Source organism: Loxodonta africana, chromosome 12 (assembly GCF_030014295.1).
Source record: "Loxodonta africana isolate mLoxAfr1 chromosome 12, mLoxAfr1.hap2, whole genome shotgun sequence".
Lineage (NCBI taxonomy): Eukaryota > Metazoa > Chordata > Mammalia > Proboscidea > Elephantidae > Loxodonta > Loxodonta africana.
In genome coordinates, this window is record NC_087353.1 from 78,365,974 (window position 1) to 78,385,284 (window position 19,311).

At 47.2% G+C, this 19,311-nt stretch overlaps 1 protein-coding gene across 20 annotated transcripts in view; it reads left to right on the forward strand.

Annotated features, from left to right (window-relative positions):
* Nucleotides 1-16,736, forward strand: part of VWA3A (von Willebrand factor A domain containing 3A) — an 85,963-nt gene extending 69,227 nt beyond the window's left edge. For 12 of the 20 annotated variants that reach the window (XM_064295665.1, XM_064295663.1, XM_064295675.1 and 9 more), the window contains 10 exons: nt 669-739; nt 3,072-3,224; nt 4,650-4,740; nt 5,619-5,726; nt 6,268-6,365; nt 7,393-7,530; nt 8,517-8,625; nt 11,553-11,697; nt 12,897-13,041; nt 14,967-15,084. In XM_064295665.1, the coding sequence (XP_064151735.1) occupies nt 669-739; nt 3,072-3,224; nt 4,650-4,740; nt 5,619-5,726; nt 6,268-6,365; nt 7,393-7,530; nt 8,517-8,625; nt 11,553-11,697; nt 12,897-13,041; nt 14,967-14,978 (1,070 nt within the window). In that variant the 3' untranslated portion in view covers nt 14,979-15,084. Of the gene's footprint in view, nt 1-668; nt 740-3,071; nt 3,225-4,649; nt 4,767-5,589; nt 5,727-6,267; nt 6,366-7,392; nt 7,531-8,516; nt 8,626-11,552; nt 11,698-12,896; nt 13,042-13,549; nt 13,702-14,966; nt 15,091-15,322; nt 15,421-15,609; nt 15,676-16,277 lie in introns of those variants that run through there. The other 8 variants (XM_064295680.1, XM_064295673.1, XR_010323646.1 and 5 more) reach the window with 8 other exon arrangements.
* Nucleotides 16,737-19,311: the final 2,575 nt, after the last annotated feature.

The window sequence follows — 19,311 nt, forward strand, 5'->3', positions numbered from 1 at the left end:
ATTCGAACTGCCGACCTACTGGTTAGCAGCTGTAACGCTTAACCACTACGCCACCAGGGTTTCCAGCATACAAGTAGTAAGTGGTAAAACCGGAAGTTGAACCTGGGCAGACCAGCTTCAATCTGTGTTCTTAGCCTCTTACTCTAAAAAACCCACTGCCGTCAAGTCGATTCTGACTCATAGCGACCCTATAGGACAGAGTAGAACTGCCCCGTAGAGCTTCCAAGGAGTGCCTGGTGGATTCGAACTGCTGACCTCTTTGGTTAAGAGCCGTAGCACTTAACCACTGTGCAACCAGGGTTTCCCCTCTTACTCTAGTCCCTTTCAAATGAGCCACCAATATTTCCTATAGATATTAGCTATTTTAAATAATTCCAGGGTGCGTGTTTTTATTCATGGGGTAGCAAGGCTTGTGCTTCTAACCCTACTCTTATTAGGAGTTGAGAGCTCTTGGCTGGATGCCAGGGCACTGGGTCCCCAGGCCAGCCCCATTCTTGGTAACCTCACTGTCTCTGCCTGTCCCCTTCACCACTGAATGGTGTAGCAGTGGTCACTGGTCAGCTCAGCCCGCGGAGGCCCCACCCTGGCCCTCAGGCTGGAGTCACCTCCATATGGCCACTGCCAGGACTACATCCCTTCCCCACGCTGACTTTGTGCTTTGTTTCCAGGCATTTATGAAAGTGATGACATCAACGCCATCGTGTCTGAGATGGAAAAGGCTCTCAGCTACTCCCAAAAGGTGAGCCTAGTGTCCCGATCCACTGACAACCAGGGTTCAGATGAAACACTGGTGTTTCCTAGAAGGCACTGGATTTGGGTCTGTATGTTGTGGCCACCCTGGCCTCCTTTGAGTTCCTGAACGCATCAAGCTCTTTCCTAAATTCGCTCCTAATCTAAGGGCCTTTGCACCCACTGTCTCCTCTACTTGCTATTCTCATCCCAGGTCAGAAAAAGGATCTGGGCTGAGGAATGAGATTTGGGACAGTTCAGGCCCTGGGAGTAGACAGAGAGCATTTGGATGGCCCTGGTCAAGTCAGGAGGAGCCTGGGAAGGAGACACCTCCTGCCTCACTTTTAAAAAAAATAATGTTTTAAGTTTCTCTTTTGTTGTTATTGTGGTAAAATAGAAGGAGCCCTGGTTGCGCAGTGGCTAAGCACCCGACTGCTAACTGAAAGGTTGGCAGTTTGAACCTGCCAGCCGCTCTGAGGAAGAAAGATGTGGCTGCCTGCTTCCATAAAGGTCTCAACCTTGGAAACCCTATGGGGCAGTTCTACTCTGTCCTATAGGGTCTTTGTGTCTAGGAATTGACTCAAAGGCAATGGGTGTGGTTAAAATACACAGAACATAAAATTTACCATTTTAAAGTATGCAATTCAGTGGCATTAAGTGTATGTTGTGCAACCATCCTGTCTATCTAGTTGCAGCCTGCCTCCCATTTTAAGTACATCCCTTCTCAGGAAGGACTCATCGTCCGAACTAGATTGTGAGTTCCTTGAGGTGAGGGAGTGTGTCTCCATGTTCTTTCCCTCCCCTGTGCTCCCTTAGACTTGCCTTAGACATCCTCCCTGAGAGAGCTCCTCTTTTGGGCTTTGTCACCCTCTCCTCAGGTGCCAACAGTCCCATCCTTCATCTGATAAACTCATTCACAAGGTGTTAATGGACAAGAATGGCTTCATCCACCTTTCATAGAACCCTTGTTTGCATTTTAATGGTGTCTTCTAGTGCTTTGAGAATAATTTGTTGTTGTTAGTTGCCATTGAGTCAGTTCCGATTCCCACTCATGGCAACCCTATGTGTGCGGAGTAGAACTGCTCCATAGGGTTTTCAAGGCTGTGACCTTCTGGCAGCAGATAGCGAGGCCTGTCTTCCAGTGTGCCTCTGGGAAGGTTTGAACAGCCAACCTCTCAGCAGTCCAGTACATAGCCATTTGTGCCACCCAGGGATTGAGAATAATTCCTGGAGAGCATTTTAGGCAACTGAGAAATTTGTAGACAAAAGGAACCAAGTATTGTACCACTGTCTGGCTGGCGTCTGGAGACAGCCTGGGCACATGGCGAGCTGACAGGTCAGCATTGGTGGCTGCTGGGCACACAGTGTCTGACAGGAAGAGCACTGGTGTTGGAAACAGACCCCTGGCTCCCACAACCGGTATGAATGGCAGCTCCTCTGCATACTTAGCAGTGGGCGCTAGGGCAAGTCCCTTCTGCTCATGGAGCTTTGGTTTCCTCATCTTTAAGATGGGGATAACAATAGCACCTGCCTCACTGGCATAGCTGGCATAGCTTGTTGGCACAGGGTTCAGGAGCACCAGGCATTTATTAGCCCAACGCCCTCCATACATGGTAGTTATTATTACTAACAGCCTTTATCTGCAGTGCTCTCAGCCCCAGGCCACACTCTAAAGGCAGAAAGAGGAATCCAGGGGATGCCAGAGGTCCCAGGGTACCCAGCCTCCCTGCTGCGTGTGTATATGCGTGTATATGTGTGTATTTGCGTGTGCATGTGTGTGAGTGTATGTGTGTGCATATAAGTGTGTATATGTGCACGTAAGTGTGTATATGTGTGTGTGAGTGTGTGTTTGTAGGTATGTGTGTGTTTATGTGTATTTGCGTATGTGTGTGCATGTATATGTGTATGAGTGTGTGTACATACGTGTTGTGCCTATATGTGTGTGTGAGTGTGCATATGTGTATGTGTGTGTGGAGTGAATGAATGTGTATATGAGTGTGTGTATATGTGTGTGAGTATATGTATGTGTGTATGTGTGTGAATGTGTATGTGTGTGTTGTGTCTGCATGTGTGTCTGCATGTGTCTGTATGTGCGTATATGTGTGTGTTTAAGTGAGTGTATGTGTATATGTGTATGTATGTATTTGCATGTGTATGTGTGTATGCTTATGAGTGTGTGTACATGTTTGTTGTATCTGTGTGTGTGTGAGTGAGTGCATGTGTATATGTCTATATGAGTGTGTGTATGTGTGTACGAGTGAGTGTATGTCTGTGTATGTGTCTGTCCACTGCCTGGAGGTACACAGCAGCCGGGGTGCTGCTAACGCCCACCCCCATTGCAGTGTGCCTTACTCGTGGCCTCCCTGAAGAACCAGTCGGGAAAAGAACTGGAAAGCGCTGCTCTCCCTAAAGAAAAGCCAAAGACACTCAAGCAAAGAAGTCAGCCCAGAAACCTCCATCCTCCCAAGCACACAGCCCCCTCCGTGGCCAGAACGGTTTGACTCCCCTCGCTGAGAACACGTAGAGGATTTGGTTTCCATCTTGTCTCCTGGTCTTTCCTAGATCTTAATGTGGCTGAGGCTAAGCGCCCCAGGGCCCAGGGTCAGCAGGGGTGGGGGCAGGGTCTTCAGTGATGGGTGTCCCGGGGTGCCTCCATCTCCGACCTCCAGGGGAAGGAATGCCCCGGGGGACCTGCTTCTCGGCTTTGGGGGCACCTCTGGCCTCCTCTCCCACATCCACCTTTGGTTCTATCTGGTTATCCCAGCTTTGTTTCTAAGCTCCATGCTGAGGGCTCCATGGCGTGGGCACCCACCCTTGCATCTGTGGCTGTAAGGCAGGAGTCTGATCTGAAGAGCCTCTCAGGGGCATCTAGTGGGCTCTTGGTGCTGCTGCCCATGACTTAACAGGGGCCCGATGAGAGCAAGAGCCTGGGGGAGGGCCTGTGCCTGTGAGGGACTTATCTCCATTCACAGCCTGTCAAATCTGTCCTGCCTAAAACACTTTCAGCAATCAGAAGGAGTCTCTAGAGGGGTAACAGTGAAAAGACCCTAGAATCAATAGCACTCGTGAGCAAAAGGGGCACTGAGATCTGTGAGTTCTTCAGTGTTTCACTGACAACAGATCCCTGTGAACACAGCAGGTTTTCTGAATGCAGAAACCTCCCAGGGGATTCTGTCCGCACAGCCACTGCCCTTGTTCACAGAACTCCACCAGGTTTTAGGAGCTAGCCCAAATACATTGCCCTCTCCTACCTTCCGTGCAGTGGTCTGTGGTGAAATCCCAGAATCCCAGGGCCTACTCTTGGGACTTCCATGGTTCCTGAGCTGGCTCCATGTGGGGAGTTTAGGCCATGCCAAGGCCTCTAATGGGACCTCCTGAAAACAGGGCCAGAGGCTCCCTGGAGAGGCAGTGCCCAGGACTTTCTCATGGCACCTGGTCCAGAGGTCTCCTCGGCTGGCATGAGGCTCTGGGTGACGTTTAACTATCTCTGAATTCCATTAATACCCAGAAATAAAGGGGCTTCTCCCTTAAAACCAAGAGGCCTAGTGGGATGCAGAAATTACCTGAATGGTTGCTTGTCATGCTGGAGGCCCAGAAATCCCTGTCTGGTAGGAAATAAGGCAGGTAACTGGTGAACAAAGTTCTGGCAAATTCGCTCTGCTGTCCTAGCGCTCTCTACGTATTCTCTCTCTCTCGCACACGTACACACACACACATATGTACTTTTTCACCTCAAAACCTAGAATCCTCTCAGAATCTTCTGTAGGAGATGGGTCAGACATGTCCTGAGGCATCTCCTTGAGCCTCCCCTGAGCCCCTTTCTTCAAAGGTTCTTAATTGACAGATTGAGGCTGGGGTGACTGGGGTACTGCCCACCACAGAGACCAGGCCACTGATGGGAAAGACTGCCTGTTTTCTAGACCATTAAAGATGACTCTGACAGAGAGAAGAGTCCTCCCTTGAAAGCTCTGAAATGGCGTCCACTCAGTGGCAAAGCAATCACCTCACCAGGTAAGGCACAGCCATGGCCAGACTGGGTAGGGGGAGTGGAGGGATAGCACGAGCATGGCTGGGGCAGGCCCCTGTGCCATGGTGAATCCTGTATCAATAATGAGAGTCACTAAGAGTCTGGATCATGTCCCAGCCCTTCTGCTAAAAGTGTTCAATTTAAAGCCTCCAAGAATTCAATGCACTAGGTACTCTATTAGTTTCCCATTCTACAGATAAACTCCGGCTCAGAGACTAAGGATAGCATGCCAGTTGGTTATGATAAGGCACCAGTATTTTTATGAAAGTACTCAGCTCATAGGACCTAAGATCGTGTATCTAATTTCTAATGTCAAAGGCATAGCAGAGTGATTCGGGGCATGCTTGTGAAGTCAGCAAGACCCAGGCTGGAATCTTGGGTCTACTTCTTATTCGCTGAGTCCCACTTGTCTCATCTGTACACTGGGGAGGTTGTGAGGATAAAATGAGACCGTGTATGGAAAGCACTTACCAACATACCTTCACCCGAATTGCAGTTGAATAAACTCCAACTCTTGGCAACCCCATGTGTGTCAGAGGAGATGAATTTTCAGAAGTAGATCACCAGGCCTCTCTTCTGAGGTGTCTCTGGGTGGGCTCAAACCGCCAATCTTTTGGTTAGCAGCCATGCATATTAATCATTTGTACTGCCCAATGTCACGACTTGGTACATGGTAGCTCTAGCTATTGCCGATCCAGGCAAGATCAAGGGATGCTGGGGCACCTCAAGGCTGCCTTGGAGTGCCATCTTCCAGGACACAGCATAGCTGAAGTTGAGAAGTCCCTAAGCCAGGCAGGACAGCTTCACCACATGAACCCACAAGGCTGCTCCAGCCAACAGGCCAAATGTCCCCTCGCTCCAGCGCAGTCAGTGAAAGAATGGACTACAGAATGGAAGAGGAAGAAGACAAAATCGCGGGAAGGAGAGGCATCTCTCTCACTGTTTTATACAGATACAGGGAATAACGTGGGTAAGTTGGGGGCATAAACCCCGACACAAATGTCTGGGCAGCCCCTCACCCTGTGAGAACTGTAAGGTCAGCAGGCCCCCTGGGAAAGAGGTCCCTCTGGAGCAGACCCATCCTCAAACAACTTGGTTCTCCCAGGCAGGGAAATGGGCCTACGAAGCCTTGACACTGGCATGAGAATGAGAAAAGTTAATATTGAATATAAGATCCCCCTGGGGTCCTTCGGCCGACACTCAGGCTCAGGCAGGGGCAGTGTCCTGAGCTCTGAGGCCGATTGGGAAAGGGTGGAGATGATTCCTGTCAGCCAGCCTGATTAATTCCTATGAAATGGTACCCGTCCAGACAACAGTTCATTGATGCTATGGAAAAAGGAGCTCCCCTTAGCAGCCTTCCACTTAACAGCCTTCCTTTCTGCCTCTTAGCAAATTACACCTAAGGAATTGTACAACTGACTTGATTGACAGGGAAATTGATGGAGAAAAGGGAAACGTGGGAGGAGAATTGGGCCTTGAGGCGCACAGTAACCTCACTCTGTTTCTCCTAGGCTCAGTGTACAAGAGGTACCCTCAGGGAAAGGGTGTAAGAAGGACTAGATCTTCTATGGAGTTGCCCAGAAAGGATAAAATTTGTTCAAGCCAAGAGGTACTGTCTCTACCAGCACATGCCACCAGGCAGTAATTCCATCTACAAACCATTATTTGTAGGAAGGTGGGCCTCCTTGGGAATGAAAACAAATCCACTTAGAATGATTGCTTAATGTGGTGATGGGATAAGGGTAAAATAGACCTAGGTTCGAAACCTGGGTCTGCCACTTCCTCACTGGGTGACCGTGGGCAAGTCACTTAGCTACCCTCAGTCTCAGTGTCCTTGTTTGTAAAGTGAACACAATTGTACTCATCTAATAAAAAACTGAGGAAACCCTGGTGATGGAGTGGTTAAGAGCTACGGCTGCTAACCAAAAGGTCGGCAGTTCGAATCCACCCGGTGCTCCTTGGAAACCCTATGGGGCAGTTCTACTTTGTCCTTTAGGGTCACTAGGAATTGACTCGATGGTAGGGGGTTAATAGGACTGATGTGAGGATCAACTGGAGTACATTTTGTAAAAAAAGTACATTTCGTGGTATCAGGTGCTTTTGTTTGCAAGCCACAGAAATCCCTTTCCTTGTTTATATCCACAAGATAGATAGAACATCTTTCTTCTCACAGGCATCCAATAAGAGCCGGAGCTTGTCTCTGGATGGGCCAATCCTGAATGCTGTGCTTTGATTGGTTTGGGCATGCCCATTCTTGTATCCATCACTGGGGCAAGGAGACTGGGATTATCCTGATTGGTTTAGAGTCTGACCTTCAGACCAATCAGGGCTTTTCACCCAAATTTTGTGGGGGAGGGTGGAGTGGATGTTGTGAAAGCAACTATGTCCACTAGACTAGGGAGTATAGGAGCTCAGTGAACTTTTTTCCTGTGCCCCTATATCTTGTGCATCTCTGACCATAACCAGGGAAGGAACCTTCATGCAATGGATGCTCAGTGAGGGCCTAGGAACCCACAGGTCAACCATTGGAGGTCGATTTAAAAAATCAGGTTTACAGAGAGGAGTCAGTCATTCAATTAAGTCTCAATTATCTGAGATAAAGTTCTTGGCTTTATTAGTTCTCCTTTATTTTAAAGTGGGTAGCCAATTATGGGCTCAAAAAACTGAAGATGGAGATCTCCAGACACATTGGTCCCAGCTGCACTCATCAAAAGACAGGACAGGGGTTGGCATCAGCCAAACACTGCAGTGTCTTCCCCAGCGTCGAGATCAATGTAAGTCATAATCGTTTTTCCTGCCCCAAGTCATGCCTCTTCTCAGCTGCAAGTTGCTCAGGATAGCGTGTCGCAGAAAACCCCATGTGAATGCATGACGCCATGGCTCGTGTTCCTGCTGTTAAGGCCTCCACACTCCCTAAAGTGGGATGCCCTTGGGGAGTGGGAGATGCAGAATCCCGCTGGAAGAAAAGCCACCTCCCATTGTACCTGAGGAGAGCGTTCTGAGTTAGAAGGTGCTTTGGAGTGAGGGCACAGGGCAATGGCTGAAGTAGTCACCAGTAAGAACTCTATGCCCCAAACATCGCCATAGTCCTGTTAGGATGGTGAGATGATTGCTGTGGCAGGAGAGAGAAAAAGGGGGAGGGAAAGAGCAAGAGAACCTTCTTTTTTTTTTTTTTTTTTTTGGAGGGTAATTTTTTACATTGCTTTGGCCCTGGAACAAGTACATTTAGAACAAAATGAAAAGCTAAGCCTGCTTTTTTATAAGACCCCATTTATGCTCCTTACCCTTTAGACTACATTGTCAACATTAGGAGAAACTGCAAAGCTAAAAATAGCCAACAGATTTAAATTATCCACCAGAAGACTTTTATGGTAGTTTCATAAACCTGCCCTCTCTCCATCCAAGGCAATCTTAGTTTCCAACTTGTGGACATCACACCTACCATGGGACTTGGCATTAAGGGTTTTCTATTTTAAAGGTGGAGATGTTATGCATTTTATTATTACAGTGACCACATTTGCCCAGAGCCATCATCCCAAATCCCCTACTCCTTCCTAGAACCATAAATTCTGATGGTTTAATGAAAACAAAAAATTTTCTAAGTTTACTAAATGTTAAAAACACAAAAATGTATGTTTAATGGATGTTTTGGAAACGATTAACCACAAATGGAATAAGCTGTTCCTGGCTGTTGATGGGGAAATGGAGAAATTCATGGGGGGTGGCTGGTGAGGATTTGCCTTCACATGCCTTAATGCAGGGACTGGTAAGACACCTTCAGTGGACACTCTGGGAAATCGAAACGTACATCACACACCTGGACAAGGTGTTAAGGCGCTATGTCCAGAGGCTGCAGTGGCTGCTGTCTGGTGAGCCTACCTGCTATTGTGGAGGGCAGAAGGGCATGAGGGACCCCCACGTCAGTCCTTCCCAGGCCAGGGACTCGGGAGCTGTCAGGTCAGAATGACCATCTGGGTACAAAATGGTTTGTGGGTGCAGAAGTCCAGCATGGTACTGTTTGTCGAGGGCTGGGTCACAGGGAGGCGGTGCATAGGCCAAAGAGTGCCACAGAGAACCTATAAATCAAGGCTACCTCACCTATCGCCCCAGGAACCCTCTCAGGCCCCAAAGCCTAAATGCTCTCCCATCTGGATCTTGGACTAGGTTCTTCAGACTATCTCTCAATTCCCAGCCTACCTTCCTCTGGGTGTGAGCTTAACTCTCCTCCTGAAGGGGTCTTGGTGCTATTTGTAAAGAAGGGAAGGTTCCCCTCTCTATCTCTACCTTCATGGAAGCCTCTAGAAGGTGAGTCCCTTAGTCACATCCAGGAAGGGAAGGTGTGAAGGGTGGCCTTGTGGTGAGGTAGAAGGGCTGAAAGGAAGCCAGTGTGGCTAAGAATGAAGGATAGTATCAATGAGGCCATCCTAGAGAGATGAGGTCATGGCGCAAACTCTGTTCTTTATCCTAAGAGCAATGGGACGCCATTACCATTAAAAGGTTTTAAATAAAGGGAAAGTGTGTTATATGATCAAGTTAGCATTTGCAATAATCCCTCTGGTTGCTGTGTGGAAAATAAATTGTTGAAGGGATGAAGTGGAATCAAGGTGATCTAGTAGTGGCCTATATGAAAGATGAGGACAGGTGGAAAAGGGTAGCGTTGGTGGAGATGAACGAAGTGTGTAGAGTTAGGGAGGTTTCAGAGGTAAAAATGACAGGCCTTAGTGGCTTGCAGTGCTTCCACTGTCTGGTTCCTGAAATGGATCAGGAGGCCATTTGTGTCTGTCTGTGTATTCTCATGGAACTTCCCCCATGCCTCAGGGGGAAGCATGTAGCCATTTTGCTCTCGTCCTCATTTTGACATGAGCATGGCCAGAGCACACGCCAGATGAGTCCTGGGAGGCTTCTGGCAGCGGATCCAGCCAGCTCAGCCTACCAGGTTTCCCGAGAGTAGGTCCCTTTTGCAGCAGCTTTTCCATTTTTCCCTCCTGCCTCCAATGAGGCCCCAGAGGCGTCAGTGGAGAACAGGCCCTGCCCTGGACATAGCATTTTCTGCTGTTTGGCTTTCCCGTGTGTTACCTCCATTTAGCTGGTGGAGCCAGACTAGGATTAGAGGTTGCCTGACTACAGCCTGGATCAGAGGGACAGGTTTGAATCTAACCTCTACCACTGCCAGTCTGTGTGCACCTGGGCTAGTCGCCAGCCCTCTTGGTTTCCCCTTGGGATGAATTCCAAATCCTTTCATAGCCTCTTTAACCTCTCCAGCTTTATCTCATGTCCCTCTGTCCAGGAGTCTCTCCAGCCAACCTTTTTTTTATTCCCCATTGGCTTTTTCCACTTCCTCAAGTGTGCCACGCTCTGCCCTCCCTCCTCAGAGCTTTTTCACAGGCTGCTCCCTCTATCTGCCATAAGCTCCACACCCCCACCTTTTTCCTTGGCTGTTACTCATCTCCAGCTTCAGTGGTAGGTTCTTTGCTCCCTACCCTACATCCAACTGATTCAGTTTTCTCCATTACATGTTCCCATAACACCATCCACTTGTTTGTAGCCCTCAGCAGATTTTGTCTTTTTTAAACGTTATTATGTTTTCGGTGAAAGGCCACACAGCAAATTCGTTTCCCATTTGACAATTTCTACACAAATTGTTCGGCTACATTTTTCGCAAGGTGTCAGCGTTCTCTTTAATTGCGTTCTGGTTGGTCCCTTTCCAGTGCTCTAGTTTCCCTGTCCCCCTTATCTTCTCATCTTTGCTTTAGAGTAATTGTTGACCTTTTGTTCTCATGTAGTTTTTTAATGGAGTGCTGTACTCACAGGTACTATGTTTTATTTTGTGTACCAATCTGTTATTTTGCTGAAAGGTGACCTCAGAGGATAGTTTCTGTTCAAGTGTCTCAGGGCAGTAGTCTCAGGGAGTTGTCCAGTAAATCTAGACTTTTTAAGAATTTGAGTTCTGTTCCGCGTTTTTCTCCCATTCTATCAGGGTCCAACTATTGGGGCCCTGATCCGAATAGTCGGTAGTGGTAGCCAGGCACCATCTAGTTCATTGTCTCAGGGTAGATGAAGCTTCAGTAGAGTTTTAATTATTCATTTAATAGCTGTCTTCCTTGCTGAACTACATGCTCCATGAGGGCAGGCACCCACTCTTGTTTACTATTATACTTTGCCTAACACATAGCAGACGTTCAGTTAATTTCTGTTGACCACTTGACTGACCACATGCTCTCTAACATCTCTTCCAGCCCAAAACAATACTATGACACTATTAGTCTAACTACTTAATTTTAGAGATGAAGAAACTCAAGCTCAGGGAGATTATAACCACTTGAGCAAGTCACCACAGGCAGAACCAGTGCTGAAATCCCTATCTCTCAAAGACTAATCCTCTGACCCGCTCTGCCCTTGGGCCACTGCCCCCTCCAAAAGCACCACAGAGACCATCTCCCAGTGAACTAACCAGTTGCCATGGCGTCGACTTCGACTCATGGCAACCCCATGTGTGTCAGAGTAGACCTGTGCACCATAGGGTTTTCAATGGCTGATTATTCAGAAGTAGATCACCAGGCCTTTCTTCCAAAGTGCCTCTGGGTGGACTCAAACTTCCAACCTTTCACTTAGCAGCCAAGCGCTTACCGTTTGCAACACCCAGAGACTCCTCTTAATGGGTTGACATCTGATAAGGTATCATTCAGGCAGCAGGTGTTGCAAAACCAGGGATCTGATAGATACAGTGAGGAAAACCACCCAGGAGGAGAGACCCTTCACTCCTTTCCTGCCTCTGTTGCCACCCACCTCGGAGCAGGGAGCCGCCGACTGTTTGGCGCCATTTTGGAGAGCAAAGTATGCATCCTCCTGGACACATCAGGGTCTATGGGCCCCTACCTGCAGCAGGTGAAGACAGAGCTGATTCTGCTGATTTGGGAGCAGCTGCGGAAGCACTGCAAGAGGTAGGAGGCAGAGGCGTGGGCTCAGAGAGATCGAAGGGCTGGTTCTGGGCTTCCCTGGCCAAGGCCCTTCCCTCCTCGCAGTTCCAGCAGGCCTGGAAGTTTCTGAAATCTCTTCTGAATAGCTGATTTGAGCCAAAAGGAACACTATTCTGCTACAGAAGTAAAGCAGATCTTAGAAATCCATCTGAGGCCCAGGGGCAACTGCAAGCAGAGCAACTGTGGCCTTGAAATGTGCATTTCAGTTGAACTTCATTTTTTAAAAAGGGGGGCATGTGTTTGTTCTCTACCCAGAAAGATCCACCGTAAGGGAACACCAGGAGACTCTGGCCCTAGGCTGGGACTCATTCTTGCCTTAATAAGAGTAAACATTTATTAAGGAGCTCTGGTGGTGCAAATGGTTAAATATTGAGCTGCTAACTGAGAGGATGGCAGTTCAAACCCACCCAGCATCTCCCCGGGAAAAAGACCTGGTGAACTGCTGCTGTATAGATTACATCCAAGAAACCCCTATGGAGTAGTTTTACTCTGTCACATGGGATCAGTATGAATTGGAAAAGACTTAATGGCACCCAACAACAACAGCAAGCACATATTGAGTTCTTTCCTTGTGCCAAGCACTTTAACTCATGATTTGATTCAATCCTCACAACAGCCCTATGAGATATTGCTATTGTATCCCCATTTTCCAGACAAAGAGAGTAGGATTCAAAGAAGTTAAAGTTTAAGCTAGATTAAAGGAGGTAAGCGATTTACCCAAGATCATATAGCCAGTCAGTGGCTGAGCTGGTATTTAAATCTATTTCTGCCTGCATCCAGAATCTTCACTGTGTATTTTCTCATTCTACAGAGCCCACAGCCCTTTCCCTGAGAGGCCACAGGGCTCTCTGCAAGGGTCTTCACTGACATTAAGTGAATAGTCCTCACTAACGTTAAACGAAAAAAAACAAACCCATTGCCATCAAGTCAATTCCGACTTGTAGCAACCCTACACGATAAAGTAGAACTGCCCCATAGGGTTTCCAAGGAGTGGCTTGGTAGATTCGAACTGCCAACCTTTTGGTTAGCAGCCAAGCTCTTAACAACTGAGCCACCAGGGCTCCTCACTAAGATCACCTCACTGAAATTCAATGTAGACTGGTCTGTTCTAACCAATTTCTTTCTTTCCTTCTCTGCTCCCACTCCTCTTCCTCTCTCCCCAGTTTTAACCTGATCAGCTTTGCAGAGGGCCTACAACCGTGGCAGGAAACCCTGGTGGCGACCACAGATGCAGCGTGCCATGAAGCTATGCAATGGGTGACCCACTTGGAAGCTCAGGGAAATACCTCAGTCTTGCAAGCATTACTGGCAAGTTCCACCACTGAGCCCAGTCCCCACACTATCACCTATACTGATATTAAGAAGGTCACCTTCCATTTGCATGATGCTTTAGAATTTACAAAGCACTTTAGCATTTACAAAGTGTTTTTCACACTTATTTCATCTTCCCCAGAACCCAGTGAGAGAGGGATTCTCATGGTTCCCACTTTGTAGATGAAGACACAAAGGTTCAGCAAGGTTAAGTGACTTGCTTGGGGTTAACCAGGTAGGAAATGGGCCATGGCTTTTGCCCTTCCTGGTTAGCCCCACAAGTCCCTGAGTGGTGCAAATGGTTAACGTAAAATTGGCTGCTAACCAAAAAGTTGGAGGTTCGAGTCCACTCAGAGGCACTTTGGAAGAAAGGCCATTGAAAACCATATGGAGTGATTCTATTCTGACACACATGGGGTTGCCATGAGTTGGAGTCGACTCAACAACAACTGGTTTTTGGTTAGCCCCTGCCCTTGAGCCAGCCAACCTTCCCATGCTCTTTCAGAAAGCTTTCAGTTTTCCCGATGTGGAAGGATTGTACTTGCTGACCGATGGGAAGCCAGACACAAGCTGCAGCCTTATTCTAAGCGAAGTCCAAAAACTCAAGGAGAAAAGAGACGTGAAAGTGCACACCATTTCCTTTAGCTGCTCAGACAGGTGAGCACGGAGGAGTCAGCCGAGTTTTTTTACAGTTCACTTGGCCACATGTCTGAGGGGAGAGTCTGAGCTGCCTCACCTAATCCAGGAACTCACATTAAAAATCCAGGAACTCACATTAGACACTGACATTTCCTGGGCCCAGATCCTATGACTTAGACATTGGGAGATGCATTGTTTTCCTAGAGCCCTTGTGCAGGTGTTACACCCCAGGGTGGAAATACCTCTCTCCACCCCTAGCCTGCCCATCAACAGGGTGCTCTCTGACTTTCTCCAGCAGGGAAACGGATTGTCACCAATTCACCCAGTCATGTTTTATTCTCCCTCACAACCTTTTCTTGGAAGCACATTTGTAAATACTTAGGGAAACGTTAGAGACGAAAACATAACAGATTAATGTAGCATTGTTATGGCTATTTCTATAAAAGATTGCTACAGAAGAATATTTGTTAGATAAGAGAGATTCAGAAAAACTTTAATATTATTACTAAACATTAAAACTATTTAAAAATTATTAAATAATAACATTATTAAAAACTGTGGTTACAGTAGAAACTTAGGGCTTTCCTTGTCTAAAGCATGTTGTTGTTGATAGGTGCTATTGAGTCTGTTCCAACTCATAGCGACCCTGTGCACAACAGAGTGAAACACTGCCGAGTCCTGCGCCTCAAAATTGTTGCTAAGCATGAGTGTGTTGTTGCAGCCACTATGTCAATCCATCTTGTTGAGGGTCTTCCTCTTTTTTGCTGACCCTCTACTTTACCAAGCATGATGTCCTTCTCCAGGGACTGATCCCTCCTAATAACATGTCTAAAATATGTGAGACATAGTCTCACCATCCTTGCTTCTAAGAAACATTCTGGTTGTACTTCTTCCAAGACAGATTTTTTTGTTCTTTTGGCAGTCCACGGAAAGCTCCATAAAGATCAGACCGTGTCCCTCACTGGCCCAACACATAGTAGGCACTGGATAAATGTCCAATAAATGAATGGGGGCTGGAATGCGCGGGCCATGTTCTTTGAGGGAATCCAGGCTAAATGGGACACCAACATGGTGAGCCCCCTTCACTTAGGAGCAGCTGGCTGGGAAAGTGGGCTTGAGGATGCAAACCATGGTTAATGGCACAGAGCCTCAGGACCTAAGTTCCATTACCAGGACAATTTATCTTAAATCTAACATACTTAAGCTCCCCCTGGACCCAGGGCTCAGGGGAACTTGCCTGGGGAACTGGTTGTCTAATGGAACCCTCTGTTTCTCCCCACTAGGGCAGCAGTTGAATTCCTGAGAAAGTTGGCCTCCCTCACCAGGGGGCGCTATCACTGTCCTGTTGGGGAGGACACACTCTTCCAAATTCATGGCATGCTGACCAAAGGCTTCATTGATGAAAGGGTAGGTTGTGGAGTTGCTCTGGTCTGTTGAAATGGCTCAACAAAATGTCAACAGGTAGTTGTTTCCTTCTAACTAAAAAGACCCCTGCTTCTCTTGTAAGACAAAGGTTTCCTGCACTGAGTGGAAGGCTGTGTTTAATTAGCTCTAGGATTCTTCTCCTGAGATTTTGGATTTCCAGGTCCCATCCAGTCATTTAATGGATTCAACTTCACACTTATTTCCCTTTTTCAAGGATCCTGTCTTGCCACTATTTGAAGGAGATGATTTAAAGAGACTGGCCCAGGAGATCACCAAAGCAAGAAGCTTCTTCTGGCAGGCCCAGTCCTTCAGGTATCCCCTTCAAGCAGCCCCTCCCACCTACCCCTTGGCTCCAACCCACCCAGACCCGGGGGCCCATCAAGACAGGGCCTACCCTAGTCATGGCACCCTTGCCCCAAGAGCCCTTGCCCTGCTTCTCCCTGCCAGGCCCAGAAGTCTGGGCATCAGGGGGACCATATTCCTTCATCTCCTATCTACTAGATCCCAACTCCAGAAGAAAAACGATGTGGAACCAAAGGTTGCTCCTTTATAGAGAAGCATTCTCAGGTAAGGGAGGGAAGGGATTCACCAATGCTGAGTGTCTACTAAGCCAGGCAACATGCTGGGGAGGAATTCCTCCAGACAGATGGGCCATTCTACAAAGAAAATTCCCTGGGCATATCTTGGCCATGAGGGCAAGGTGATCTGGAAAGCTGCAACCTACAGGTTATCCACAGGCAACACAATTCCAAGCACCAGGACTCCCTGGAAGTTGAGGAAGGAAAGACTCAGTTCTTTGTATATTTGGCCATCCCCAGGTCTACCCTAACTCTCCTGCCCTGTCCCCCAACACACCCTACACTCCAGCCACAAGATTGCCACTCACTGGGACGTCCTGCACTGAGCCCCCTGCCTGGGATGTCCTTCTTGCCACTGTCTGCCTGGTGACTCCTGCTCATCCTTCAAGGCACAGCTCAAATGATATCAGCTCCACTGTGAAGATGTCCCTAGGACCCATCAAAAGCTGAAAGCCTCCAGGCAGAGCTGGGAGCCTCCAGTCTTCTTCCCACAGCATTCTGACCAACCTCTCTCTTCTTGCATTTAGCACTCCATGTCATGATTCCTTGCTCACTTGTCTAATTCTTTTCCTTGACCGTGATCTCCCTCAGGATGAAGCTGGTGTCCTAAGCATCTCTGGGTCCCCAGAACTGACCACATGGAAGACACTCAGTAAACACTGAACATCCAGCTTTGTTGTAGGAGCCCAGCTCTGGAAACTAACCTGGTGGGGTTGTTTTTGCCCTGGTCCTCACTCTGGGCTTCCCACCACCCTGGTCCATGGAGGTCTATGCAGATTCACCATCAGCCCATCTTGGAGGAAGAAGAAACAAGTGAGCCCTCACTGCCACCTCCCACCCCTGCTACCACATCAACCGGACTGAGCTGAAGGCTGCTCTGGAGCCCAATCTAGAGTGAATGCTCTGCTTGAGCATGTGGAATCATGTTGGGTCTCTGGGCCCAGCCCCACTGTGTACATATGAAGTGAATGTGTAGTGTATTATTTTATCTGGTGCATCTTCTAAAACAAATAAAAACTATTCTTTTATTTCATTAATAACATTAAAATGACTTTAAAGAAAACTGTTTGAAGTGATCATTGGTACCTGTGTGTGTATGCAGACTTTACTTATGAAACAACTCATATCCAGAAGATATAAAGAACTTCAGATCAATAAGAAAAAGATAAATATCCCATCATTTTAATATGGACAAAAGACTCAGTCACTTCACAAATGGACAATAGGTATATGAAAAAGTGCTCAACAGCCCCACCCATCAGGGAGATGCACATTAAAACCACTACACACCCACCAGAATGGCTAAAAATAAAAAAGACTAGCCTAAAAGCAAAGATGTGAAGGCGGGAAAGGACAGGAAAGCTGGACAAAAGGACACAGGGATCCCAGAGTGGAAAGGGAAAGGGAGAGAATGCTGATGCATTGTGGGGATTGCAACCAATGTCACAAAACAACTTGTGTATAAATTTTTTCATGAAAAACTAATTTGTGCTGTAAACTTTCACCTAAAACACAATAAAATTGAAATAAAATCAAAACGCTGACATCAAGATATGGAGCAACTGGAACTCTCATACATTGCGGGAGTGGGGGCTGTAAATTGGTTCAACCACTTTAGAAAATCTTTTGGCAATTTATACTAAAGTAAAATATACACCTACTCTATGACTCAGCAATTCCACTCCTAGGTATTACCCAAGAGAAAGGCGTGCCTATGTTCAACAAAAGACTTGTACGGGAATGTTTATAGTAGCTATGTTCATAAGAGCCAAAAACCAGAGACAACCCAAATGTCATCAGTGGTAGAATGGACAAATAGATTGTGATACACATGTAGAGTAGAATATTATGCAGCACAGCAATTTAAAAAGAATGAACTACAGCATTATTCAACAGCATGCACCAATCTCATGAACAATATTGAGCAAAAGAAGCCAGTCACAAAAGAGTACATACTGTGTGCTTCCATTTATATGAAATTGAAGAGCAAGCAAAAGTAACTGTTGGTGACAGAAGTCAGAATACTGGTTACTTCTGGAGGGGTATTTACTCATGAGAGCACAAAGGGGACATTGGGATGCTAAAAGTGTTCTATATCTTGATCTAGGCAGTGATTACATTAATATATGTTGTTAGTTGCTGTCGAGTTGATTTCAACTCATGGAGACCCCACGTGTGTAGACTAGAACTGTGCTCCATAGGATTTTCAAGACTGTGACCCTTCATAAACAGATCGCCAGGCCTGTCTTCTAAAGCACCTCTGGGTGGGTTTGAACTGCCAACCTTCCAGCTAGTAGTTAAGTGTTTAACAGTTCGTGCCACTCAAGGACTCCTACATTCATACTTACATAAGTAAAAGTTACTCAAGCTGTTAAAAAATAAACTCAATTTACTAAGGTTTGACAAGCTCCCTAGCTGGTGTGGAATTGGCCCATACATTTAACAAGTACTTCCTGACACCCGCTTTTACCATGCTCTGTGCTTGGCCCTAGGGAGACGTGGACCCCGCCATGGTGGATCTCAGACTGGTCATCAGACAACTGTGGACAAGACTGTCCTCAGGGCAGTCCAAGGGGCTGTAGAGGCACAGAGGAGGCCACGCAGCCCAGCATGGGTGCCACAAAGATAAATCTTTGGCAGTGGTATAAGTGATGGAAGCACAGAAAGGTCCTGGACAGTTACCCTTCTGGGTCACCCCTACAAGCACAGATAAAATGGCCTGTGGTTGTGTTGGAAGCTATGCTTCTCCTAGTAAAACACCACCAACTAACTGGTCCTGGGGAATGTGAGTTCTCTGGACCTGCTTGTGGGAGAGGAAGATACTGGTCTCTGTGAATCAAAGGATGGACCAGAGACACAACTCAAGGCACAGGACCTGGGTTCGAATCCCAATCTTTCATATAACAATGATAACAGCTACCATTTTTTGAGTGCCAACTGAGCAGGCAAGATGCTAAGCATTTTGCATTTATAGCGTTAGCCATAAGCCTTACAACCTCACTGTTGTAAAGTACACATTTCCGGTTTACTGACGAAGAACCTGAGCCTCATGGTTGCCTACAGACATGTAGCAAGAGATCAGCAAAGCCAGGATTTGAACCCAGATCTGACTTACACTCTGAGTCTCCTTTTCATCTCTTTGAATCTGTTTCCCTGTTTCTTAAATTGAGATAAAACTCACAGAGTTGTGAGGATTAAGCAAGATACCTTACCATCTGGCACATAGCGTGCATTGGCAAAGATTTTGTTTTTCTCTTCACCACACCCACCTCTGTCCACAGAAGATGTTCATACTGGTTGAAGCCTTTCCAGACACTCTCTTCAGACTAAAGTGGCCAGCCCTCGGTGCTCTCTCAGCCCCCTGTAGCACTAGTCTAGAGCTGTGTGAGCTGTTGGGTGCGAGCCTGCCTCTCTGCTACGACCACTTGAATATGAGTGTCCTGGAGCCAGGGATGGTGTGATCCATCTGGGTCCCCAGCACAGGGGACAGGCGAGCACTGAGGAAGCACTCATTGATCACGGAATGATGGTATTGGTGATGGATGGACATGAGGTGGGTGGAAGAACTCAAGAAAGGAAGGGTAGATAGATGAGTGGAGGAAGGAAAGAAAGATATATAGAATGA